The 12,548-nt window shown below is 42.3% G+C and overlaps 1 protein-coding gene across 2 annotated transcripts in view; it reads left to right on the forward strand.

Annotated features, from left to right (window-relative positions):
* ZBTB9 (zinc finger and BTB domain containing 9) overlaps positions 1 to 10,969 on the forward strand; it is a 26,906-nt gene extending 15,937 nt beyond the window's left edge. For both annotated transcript variants that reach the window (XM_073642020.1, XM_073642021.1), the window contains exon 2: positions 7,236 to 10,969. In XM_073642020.1, coding sequence (XP_073498121.1) covers positions 7,236 to 8,486 — 1,251 coding nt within the window. In that variant the 3' untranslated portion in view covers positions 8,487 to 10,969. The remainder of the gene's footprint in view (positions 1 to 7,235) is intronic.
* The last annotated feature ends 1,579 nt before the right edge of the window (positions 10,970 to 12,548 follow it).

The raw sequence follows: 12,548 nt of genomic DNA on the forward strand, positions 1-12,548 counted from the left end.
TCATCAAAGCAAAAGGTGGCTACTTTGAAGAACCTAGAATATAAGACATATTTTCAGTTGCTTCACACTTTTTTGTTAAGTATATAATTCCACATGTGGTAATTCATAGTTTTGATGCCTTCAGTGTGAATGTACAATTTTCAAAGTCATGAAAATAAAGAAAAATCTTTAAATGAGAAGGTGTGTCCAAACTTTTGGTCTGTACTGTATGTATGTGTGTGTGTGTGTGTGTGTGTGTGTGTGTGTGTGTGTATATATATATATATATATATATATATATATATATATATATAATATATTATGTGTGTGTGTATGTATGTGTGTATATATATATATAATGTGTATGTATGTGTGTGTGTATATATATATATATATATAAAATGTGTGTGTTGTGTGTGTGTGTGTGTGTGTGTGTATATATATATATGTAATGTATGTATGTGTGTATATATATATGTAATGTGTGTATGTATGTGTGTATATATATATATATATATTGTGTGTGTAAGTATATGTAATGTATGTGTGTATATATATATATTATGTGTGTGTAAGTATATGTAATGTATGTGTGTATATATATATTATGTGTGTGTAAGTATATGTAATGTATGTGTGTGTATATATATATATATATATATTATGTATGTGTGTATGTATGTGTGTATATATATATATATATTATGTGTGTGTATGTATGTGTATATATATATATTGTGTATGTGTGTATATATATTATGTGTGTGTGTGTATGTGTGTGTGTGTGTGTATATATATATATATATTATGTGTGTGTGTGTGTATGTGTGTGTGTATATATATATTATGTATATATATATATATATAATGTGTGTGTGTTGTGTGTGTGTATATATATATATGTAATGTGTGTGTGTGTGTATATATGTAATGTGTGTGTGTGTGTTGTGTGTGTGTGTATATATATATAATGTGTGTGTGTGTGTGTGTGTGTATATATATATATATATATTATGTGTGTGTATATAATATCTGTGTGCTTCCCCATACTGACTGCACTAAGCGGTGATTGATGGAGATCACAGGGCTGAGACGTCCCTGCTCTGGGGCCTTATGTTCCCGCTCTTGTTTGTTGGTCCCGTCGAGGCTTCCGTCCGACCCCCTCACTCAAAACGAGATTTGGACGTATGCACCGATGGGGCCTTAGACTATAAGGTGCTGGCAGAGCAAACGTGTATCATTTTCGGGGGTATACGCGTACTGGAGGGCACAGACGTAGAAGACTGCAGCGGGGTGCGCGCCTTCAGTAAGTGTATACACCCGGCATGATGCGCGGCGGAGCGCACGTTGCTCTGCCTGCATTATAATCTATAGCCCCGTCAGTGCATACATTCAAATTCCCAACGAGACGCACAAACGTAGAGAAAAGCACAATGTCAAAGCCCCTTAAGGGATGGAAAATAGGAACAAAATGCACAAAAGCTGTGGATTTATCTGGACTTCAAGCCTTAGCCGCCATCAGTGAAGTTATTAATGGTCGCCTGAGGAAGGAAATCATCAAGATCCTCTGCTGGCAGCTCCTGATCAATGACATCACTGATGTGATCGATGGAGACAAGTCTGGAGACCCTGCAGTAATGGGAGCAGGTTTAGGCCACGCAGGCGGCTCACAGTAGTGTGAGGAACATACAGCCTAGGGTTGTAGTGATGGAGAACGGCTCCTAGGACATGTTCACATTCCCTCATGAAGGCCTTTCCATTGCGTTGCCCACGTGGTCTTCAGATGCTAGAATCGAGGTCAGTCCTCTTCAGCGATGAGTCACACTTTTGTCTTGGACACAGTGACAGACAGAGATTGGTCTGGAGACCATGTTGGCAACACATGAGAGGCCTTCTTGAGGGAACGTCACACCTGTCCTACTCTTGGAACTTTTGTGTTGGGTGGCATAGTGTCCGGTAGCTGGACCCCTGTAGTCTTCATTCCAGGTGCACTAACCGCTCGCCATTATATTAATTTGGTGGAACCAGTGGCTATTTCTTCAGAATAATCCAGGAGCAGCTTTTCAACACCGCAACTCAAGGCCGCATGTTACTGGTGCTCCTATAGATTATAAGCCCGGAAGGGCAGGGCCCTCTCCCCTCTGTACCAGTCTGTCATTGTTTGTTCACTGTATTTTATATTTGTATCTTGTATGTAATCCTCTCTCATGTACAGTATCTGGAATCAATGGTGCTCTAAAAATAATAATACTGTGAGACGCCTGCGTGGCTTAAATGTGCTCCCATGGCTGCAACATCTCTGGACTTGTCTCCCATCGAACACCTCGGGGAGTCATTCTTAGATGGTTACACAGGAGCTGCCGGCAGCGGATCTGGATGATCTGTACATTCAGTGGCAGAACCTTCCTCAGACGACCATTAATGACCTCAGTGACAGCAGCTGAGGCTGGAAGTGTGGGGATTTATGTACATGGCCCAGACTCCAGGCTGGAAAAATCCAGATGTCTTGAACATTATGGGCCCGATTCATAAAGAATGGTGATGTTCACATCGGTCTTGATGATGAGATGGTCTGGAGTCAGATGCTTCTGGCAGCACATGGCAGGAGCCTCTTCATGAATTGGGAGCTTCAGACCAATGGCGTCCACCTCTGTGTGCATCTCGCCAAAAATCCTACTCTAGTCCCTGCTGGAGTAAGATTTGTGGTGTAGCAAATGCTGCGGCTTGACATGAATTTGACGAGCGGCGGTCGCCATGCCTCAATCTCAACCCAACGCTGCCCACTATATGAGAGCTGGGCGAAAATTATGTGAGAATGCCAAAAGTCTCAACATTTTAGCGCAGCCTCAAGTTGTGCTAAAATGTTGTGACTTTGAGCTTTTTACAGCAGAATACTGCTAGAAGCTTTGATGAATTGGCCCTTTGTTTCCATTTTTTCACCATTTGCAGATCAGTAACACGTCTATCGTCCTGATTTCCATAAATCCACGACATGAGCATATACAGTACAGACCAAAAGTTTGGACACACCTTCTCATTTAAAGATTTTTCTGTATTTTCAGGACTATGAAAATTGTACATTCACACTGAAGGCATCAAAACTATGAATTAACACTTGTGGAATTATATACTTAACAAAAAAGTGTGAAACAACTGAAAATATGTCTTATATTCTAGGTTCTTCAAAGTAGCCACCTTTTGGTTTGATGACTGCTTTGCACACTCTTGGCATTCTCTTGATGAGCTTCAAGAGGTAGTCACCGGAAATGGTTTACACTTCACAGGTGTGCCCTGTCAGGTTTAATAAGTGGGATTTCTTGCCTTATAAATGGGGTTAGGACCATCAGTTGTGTTGTGCAGAAGTCTGGTGGATACACAGCTGATAGTCCTACGGAATAGACTGTTAGCTGATTTTTTTCTTGCCATAATACAAATTCTAAGTGAAGAAAAACGAGTGGCCATCATTACTTTAAGAAATGAAGGTCAGTCAAATTGGGAAAACTTTGAAAGTGTCCCCAAGTGCAGTTGCAAAAACCATCAAGCGCTACAAAGAAACTGGCTCACATGAGGACCGCCCCAGGAAAGGAAGACCAAGAGTCACCTCTGCTTCTGAGGATAAGTTTATCCCAGTCACCAGCCTCAGAAATCGCAGGTTAACAGCAGCTCAGATTAGAGACCAGGTCAATGCCACACAGAGTTCTAGCAGCAGACACATCTTTTCAACAACTGTTAAGAGGAGACTTTGTGCAGCAGGCCTTCATGGTAAAATAGCTGCTAGGAAACCTCTGCTAAGGACAGGCAACAAGCAGAAGAGACTTGTTTGGGCTAAAGAACACAAGGAATGGACATTAGACCAGTGGAAATCTGTGCTTTGGTCTGATGAGTCCAAATGTGAGATCTTTGGTTCCAAACACCGTGTCTTTGTGCGACGCAGAAAAGGTGAACGGATGGACTCTACATGCCTGGTTCCCACCGTGAAGCATGGAGGAGGTGTGATGGTGTGGGGGTGCTTTGCTGGTGACTGTGTTGGGAATTTATTCAAAATTGAAGGCATACTGAACCAGCATGGCTACCACAGCATCTTGCAGCGGCATGCTATTCCATCCGGTTTGCGTTTAGTTGGACCATCATTTATTTTTCAACAGGACAATGACCCCAAACACACCTCCAGGCTGTGTAAGGGCTATTTGACCAAGAAGGAGAGTGATGGGGGGCTACGCCAGATGACCTGGCCTCCACAGTCACCAGACCTGAACCCAATCGAGATGGTTTGGGGTGAGCTGGACCGCAGAGTGAAGGCAAAAGGGCCAACAAGTGCTAAGCATCTCTGGGAACTCCTTCAAGATTGTTGGAAGACCATTTCCGGTGACTACCTCTTGAAGCGCATCAAGAGAATGCCAAGAGTGTGCAAAGCAGTCATCAAAGCAAAAGGTGGCTACTTTGAAGAACCTAGAATATAAGACATATTTTCAGCTGTTTCCCACTTTTTTGTTAAGTATATAATTCCACATGTGTTAATTCATAGTTTTGATGCCTTCAGTGTGAATGTACAATTTTCATAGTCAAGAAAATACAGAAATTTCTTTAAATGAGAAGGTGTGTCCAAACTTTTGGTCTGTACTGTATATATACCTTGGCATGCCAGAGCTGATAGGTCATTCTCCACAATGGAAAACGTTACCCCTTAGACCTCAGTCCAGAGCTTCTCACCTAGCCAAATCAGATCTCATACTTTGCACTGACGAGGGGCAATAGCCCGAAACACCGTGTCTGCAAATTGAGGTTCTGATTTGGCTTTGATCCTAAGTCATATTGCACGACTCGTTAAAGGGTCAATAGTGACGTGTAGGATTGCTGCTTCCAACAGGTGGTGCTGTAGAGTTCAAGTCCTCTTCCTCTCTGAAGAGGCAATTTGCATATTAATGAGTAGTAATATACAAGGGTGAGTCAAAATTTATTCGCACTCTGTGCGAATCAATTTTTTTTTTTTTTTTTATCGATGCTCAGTGAAGACAAATGCATTATTTTTCGCCAATCTTCTGCTTTTCAATACTTTGTCCATCTGTCAGCAAAGCTCCGGTATTTCATCATTAAAAAATATTTCAGGCTGAGGTGCGAGCCAGGAATGCCCTGCTGTCTGCACCTTTTCATCAGACATGAATCCTCGTCTTTGTTCTTTGCCACATGATCCGTTGTCACTCCTTTATCCATCAGAATCCGTGCACGCTGCTCAATGCTTAGTCGTGGATAGGTGTCTGGCTCCTACTTTGTCTGACACTTGCCCGTCTCCAGCCATTCATACACACGTCTTTGTGGCAAAACACTTTCTCTATATTGCGCACAAAGTCTTTGATAAGTATCTGGATCAGATATACCCTCAGACCACAACAAAACAAATCCGTGCATGCTGCTCTTCTTTCCTGCAAGTTACAAGTGTAGCGGCCATTGTTTCTCACAGCGTAGTCACAAATGAACTGACGTAACACATACAAACCTGCGGAGCAGCGACCGAGGAGACAGCGACTTCATATAGAAAGCGCTGATAAACCAGTGTGGCCAGAAGAAGCTTTTATATAACCGGAGTGCAGATAATTTTTGACTTTCCCTTGTGTTTTTACGTTTTTAGACCTATATCTAGCTTTGCCCATTTCTGTGTAACAGATTCCCCACGGTGTAGGCATTTATGCATCATGGTTATATTTGACTTAATCGTGTTTAGAGAGCATGGCATCTGCTCCATGTGCTGATGTAGGGCCACCCACCACTCTGGAGCAGATCAGGATAAAGGGTTTGTACCAAGTATATAGGTCATCCCCTGTCCTAACGACTCTGATCACCGAGCGTCCGCTCCATTCATTCTCTGTAGGAGATAGCGGAGTAGAGCACTCGCCTATCCCCGGCGCTCAAGTAGAGAATGGATGGAGCGGAGGTGCGTATACTCGACTTTGCTCTGCGCAGATGGGGTTCTTCACAGCCCTGTTCTCAGGACTAGTGGGGTCCCGGCAGTCAGAGCCTCAGAAATTAATACATTATTTGCAATGCTATAACGGGGGATAACTTATCAACTTGGTACAACCTCTTTAAAGAGTTATTCTGACCTTCATAGATGGATATGCTGTATCATTCTTGTAAGTACAGGCCATTTTGCAATTTGCTGCTTATTAAAATTTTCAGCCGTTCTTCAGATATTAACACTTTTGTTTACGGTTTGTTGCCTTGGACACCAACCACCCCTGCTAGACAGCAGGACATGCGCAGAGCTTATAGGCTCTTTTCTGTTGAGGTTGTAAGCGCTGATTTGAAGCCGGCCAGGATTTTTGGAGCACACTGTTGCTTCATAATTCCGTCTAGCTCCAGTGCAGTGCTAACAAGCTAAACAGCAGCGGTGGTCGGTCTCCTGTGCAACAAACTAAACAAAAGTGTTAATGTCTCAAGAATGGCTGCAAATTTTTCTAAGTGGTCAACTGCAAACATGTTTTTTTTGTAGAAGCTCAATTCGACAAACTCTGTCTATGAAGATGAGAATATCCGTTTAGGTTTTTAGTCTAGAAAAGTTGTCTGGTAACCCATGGGGTCAGTGTCCCCCATTACAGGTGTGCATAAGGGGTTGTATGATCTTATGGGATGGGTTCTTCTCCTATTAGACTGGGGCTGAGCTGCAGTACCAGTCACAGACAGAAGTGGTGCTGTTTTTGGGAGAAAATAAAGACTTTTTTTTTCTAAACTCGGAAGAAAATATAGACTCCCTATTATATTCTATAAGGAATTATGGGAAAAGTGTGACTTTTTTTATGGTGAATGCATGGATAATTAAGCGGGGGGTGCTGATATTTTTCCCACAATAGAGCGCCTCAGAAATAAGGGGATAATTGCTTTGTGGCCATACATTGTCTATTCTGATACACGAGGCCCTAGCTTCTATAATATCCAGATGCTTCAATAGGACATATTGGAGGTGGTGTCTTATCGACTGCACACATTGCAGAAAGTCTTCATAATTTTCTACGGCATATCTCCAAGTGTAACATGCAGATTAGCCTCAGATTTTGGCTTTTGTGGTAAAATCTAATATACAACAATTTGACCAGTGTTCATCTGATGTGTGGGATCCATTTCCTAATGTTTATATAATGGACCCGGCAGAACCTATCACACCAGTGTAAGCTCCACGACACTTAGCATCCACTGACACCACAGAGCAGCAGTGTGTGGCCTGTCTTGTATTACATCTCACTGTCTCTTCTCATGCCTCGTAGATCATCACCATGTCGGGGACTGAGAGCGTCCAGCTGGATTTTCCACATTACAGCTCTGTCCTCCTGGACACATTGAATAAGCAACGACTGGAGGGGAAGTTTTGTGATCTCTCTGTCCAGGTCCAGGATCGTGTCTTCCAGGCTCATAAAACGGTCTTGGCTGCTTCCTCCCCTTACTTCCATGACAAGCTGCTCTTGAACGACACCAGCTGTCTTGTTCTACCCAGTGTCATTCAGCCTGATGCTTTTGAGAACCTTTTGCAACTTATTTACTCTGGGAGACTTTGCCTTGAAATGGAGGCACTGCCCTCACATCTGCTGGTGGCCAGTGGTCTACAGATGTGGCAAGTAGTAGACCGATGTTCTGATATCCTCAAGGAGCGGAAATCATATGTCCCGCAGACTTGGTCAAGCCGTGCCAGTGAGAGTCAGTCTCCGAGCAGCAGCTTCCAATTGCCGCGAGATGACCTGCCACCACTACCGCCAACTGTCAGATTGAGTTGCGCTGATGAAGTAATCAAGGTTCGTGTTTCTGAGGAAGAGGAGGAAGAGGAGGAGGAAGAAGACGAGGAAGATGATGATACCAAGAGTGGTTTAAATGTTTTGGATGATTCTCTAGCTACCAATTGCTCGTATGCTCTCCCTTCTTCCTCGTCGTCGCCTGAGAGCCCAAAGGTCATCTACATCAAGCAGGAGCGGACTGATGAGGACGGGGGTTATATGAAGGCTTTTGAAATCACTGAGATGCCGGCCGAGTATCAGTCAGAGCTGAGCTACATCATCCCTTCCATGTCATCACCATCATCTACCGATGTGTCGCTCTGTATCCCTCGGAAACTTTATGGTGTCTCAGAACCAACTTCTTTTACGATTTCCAAACCCGTGGACCTTCATGGAAATGAGATCGTATCCCAAGCTCTTCAGGCTCAATCTGTTCACGCTCCTGTTAAGCTTGTGGCTACGCCGGATGGGAAAAAGTTTGGCTGCTTGTGCGGGAAGCGGTTTGCCGTAAAGCCTAAACGTGACCGCCATATCATGCTGACCTTCAGTCTGCGCCCATTCGGCTGTTCTGTCTGCCACAAGAAGTTCAAGCTGAAGCATCATCTCACCGAACACATGAAGACGCACGGAGGAAACCTCTACTCTTGTGAAGACTGTGGACGGAAATTCAGAGTGGAAAGTTGCTTCCAGAAGCACAAGGAAGTTTGTAAAGGACAGAGGTGGGCCGGAGCCTGCTGGACTTACAAATAATCCTCAAACCCTGCAAATGGAGGAGAACAAACAGGGGCCTTCCGTTCTAGAGACTGATATTAGTTACGTTTACTGGACCTTCCCAGAATAAATACGTCCCTCCAATACCAGGAGGTAGTCCTTGATCTGTTCTATTGAAGCCTGGAGACTGCCGTGCATTGAGTGCTGCCCTCTTCTGGACTGCTTGCTGGAGGTCTACCTGAATGTTGGTTTTATTGTGGTATATTCATATATATCATCACTTTTTTTTTTTTTTCTTTATACTGTTTTACATGGGACTTCAGATATTCTGATCTGTTTTGTTAGATTAGCATCCTGAAAAGCATGGTGGACAAAGACCTTCTGACGGTCCCTAGTTGGGCTTGTCACTGGATTACTCATTACGACAGTAACGAGGTGACCCCATAAATAATGGCCCAAATATTTCACAGAATCCATGTGAATGGGTCTAATCCACCCAGAAACTATGGAATGAGTATCCAGCTATGGGTACGCCTCCCAGCCTTTATGTACATGTACACCTGTCACCATCATGTACGTCATTGTCTATGTCTAGGGGGTCGGAGAATGTGTTACCTGCAATAACTTATCACCCGTACGGATAAACCTTCATGGAGAGGTGATATTGAGGGATGTTATTCAAGGCTGATATGTAGGCTGTAAATATGGGAAAACAGCTCTGAGCAAAGTCTGGTAATGATATTAACTGGGAACCCCCACACCACCCAACCCCCAGCTCAGATATAACTGAGCGGTGCAGATTCAACCACTGGGCCCCATCCTACACCCACTGAGAGTGGAGAGGTGGTTGCACATGCGCGGCTACCTTTACTTCTATGGGAGTTCAGAGCTGTTTATGGAACTTTCATAGAAGTTAATGGAGTGAGTATCAGTATCTTAGTACTCAACAAAGGTGTAGGTGCCAGGGATGGGACTGCCATTTTTAAGACTTATGGTTAAAAAAAAAACCCTTAATTTTTTTTTTTTATATATGAATGTTGTCCGCACGCCTCAGGATGGATTCTAGATTCTTAGCCCCATGTGAAATCTGTTGTCTCCTGTGGTCAGTGTCGCCTCCTGCGGAGCTACATTGAAAGAGCAGGGGAAAGGAAGTGACAACTGCTACAACCACATCTGTGTTACAAAGACTGTCCTACAACCCATGAAGACGATTACCCCTGGAATTACGGGATCACTCTGCTCATTCCCTTCACCTTCTGTGCTTTATTGTAGTGTTTTACATAGATCATAGCGAATGTTTTTATATATGTGCCATATAATGAACACACGGGAGCAGGTCCTGTAATACTGCTCGGTACATGGTGGTCAGTTCCTCCGCTCGTTGGCAGTGACGTAACTCTTGGGGCTGTCTGGACTATTCACACGGTTGAGACTGTAGTCACAAATGGTCCTTTCGTTATTTTCAGCTTGCCGAAATCACCCCTTACAGATGCATGGACCCGGATCGTTCCAGAAAGGTCTGAATAATAATGTTAATTTACGTGTAGGGGGTCCAAAGGTGATGAAGAAGGCAGAAGACTAGAGAGGAAATATGTGACTAGAGCAGAAGGATCCAGACATTATGACCATCCATGGGGTCTCCGCACTCAAAGGCTGTGAACCCAATACGGAAGTACGGAGGTGATACTTGTCTTGTGTGCGTGCAGATATATTAGATACTTGCCCAGTACTGTAAAGCAGATGATGGATCGAGCAGCAGCCATTATACCTGGGGACAACATCCAGAGGGGGATGCTTGTAAATTAAGGGTCATTTTCCTTGGAAAAAGTCCAATGTTTTTACCCTTTTAGGATCAGTTTTAAAATAGAGAACAGAAAACTGCCCGCAATATGTGAGGTGCGAGTCTGGACAGATATTCTCCAGGCGTGTCCAAGGCCCTCTAATCTTTTTTTTTTCCACCTTTGTAGTCTACATTAAAAAATGACTTTTCTCTGATTTTTTTTTGTAATCATTTTCTTGGAAACTACCAGAAGGATCCAAGTGAAAGGCCCAACACTGTGTAGAATCAAAGGATTACATTTACCCTCCTACAGTGAAAAAAAAATTGTCCCCATGACAATACTTCTGGACCTCAGTGTTATTACAGGGCCTGGTTTTATTATTGGTAACTGACAAATATCAGCCGGATGCTGTATTATATGAAACTTGCATCCCTATGATAACACTGGATTTCCAGGACAGGAAGTGTTATCATGGGAACTTCAACCACTGATAAGTCTGCACATAAATAATATGGTTTTAGTTTAGATTTCCCGGTAGCTCCTGGATGACGTCACCCTCTTTTAGCAATCAGAACGCTCGCGGTCCGATGACACCACAACACTAATGTATTAATGAGAGTTTACCAATCTGCATTGTCCGTTTTTACTACATGTCCCCTTGTATCCTACTCTCTGAGCTTGTATGTAACATAGAATAGTTGCTAGTTTTGGTGTCTAAAATAAAAACAAAAAAAAAACAAACTAGATTTCCTTGTGTACATGTGATCAGAAGCATTTTCCCCTGGTCACAAGGGAGGTTCTGGACATTTTACACGGCTGCAAATGGTGCTCATAATGGTAACCAGCAAATGCAAGGTGTATATGTATATACTGTATAGAAGTCTGATTCTAAATGTTACATTACAGATTACCACTGGCCAAAACTGATGCTAACATAACCATTATAAACAGATCAATTATAGGTCATCTTCATCTTTGGCCACATTGTTTCTGCATACCAGGGATGTGGAGTGGGTATAAAATAGACAGACTCCTAAAATTGAGTACAGTAATTCAATGCAGTTTGTTGGGGGAATATTTTTTCATAAGAATTTGGAAAAGTTATGAAATGTCCTATAACTGTCTGTCCTATTCCTGATCTAAGGGTCTAGACTTTTAGCTGAGATGAATCTGTGCTACAGTAAATTTATCACTTAAACATGAGCCGTGTATGAGGGAGTCGTGGAAATTGAGGAGTCGGAGGTTTGGCATACCGACTCCACGGCCCTGCTGCATACTACTATAATACTACCTCATATGTATAAGTATATAACTACTATAATACTGCTCCTATGTGCAAGAATATAACTACTATAATACTGCCTCCTATGTACAAGAATATAACTACTATAATACTGCCCCCTATGTACAAGAATATAACTACTATAATACTGCCCCCTATGTACAAGAATATAACTACTATAATACTGCACCTATGTACAAGAATATAACTACTATAATACTGCCTCCTATGTACAAGAATATAACTACTATAATACTGCCTCCTATGTACAAGAATATAACTACTATAATACTGCCCCCTATGTACAAGAATATAACTACTATAATACTGCCCCCTATGTACAAGAATATAACTACTATAATACTGCACCTATGTACAAGAATATAACTACTATAATACTGCACCTATGTACAAGAATATAACTACTATAATACTGCACCTATGTACAAGAATATAACTACTATAATACTGCCTCCTATGTACAAGAATATAACTACTATAATACTGCCCCCTATGTACAAGGATACAGTTAGGTCCATATATATATTTGGACAGAGACAACATTTTTCTAATTTTGGTTCTAGACATTACCACAATGAATTTTAAACAAAACAATTCAGATGCAGTTGAAGTTCAGACTTTCAGCTTTCATTTGAGGGTATCCACATTAAAATTGGATGAAGGGTTTAGGAGTTTCTGCTCCTTAACATGTGCCACCCTGTTTTTAAAGGGACCAAAAGTAATTGGACAGATTAAATAATTGTAAATAAAATGTTCATTTCTAGTACTTGGTTGAAAACCCTTTGTTGGCAATGACTGCCTGAAGTCTTGAACTCATGGACATCACCAGACGCTGTGTTTCCTCCTTTTTGATGCTCTGCCAGGCCTTCACTGCGGTGGTTTTCAGTTGCTGTTTGTTTGTGGGCCTTTCTGTCTGAAGTTTAGTCTTTAACAAGTGAAATGCATGCTCAATTGGGTTGAGATCAGGTGACTGACTTGGCCATTCAAGAATATTCCACTTCTTTGCTTCAATAAACT

This window comes from Phyllobates terribilis, unplaced genomic scaffold (assembly GCF_046119375.1).
Source record: "Phyllobates terribilis strain yellow unplaced genomic scaffold, ASM4611937v1 Scaffold_7__3_contigs__length_470593459, whole genome shotgun sequence".
NCBI classification, from domain to species: domain Eukaryota; kingdom Metazoa; phylum Chordata; class Amphibia; order Anura; family Dendrobatidae; genus Phyllobates; species Phyllobates terribilis.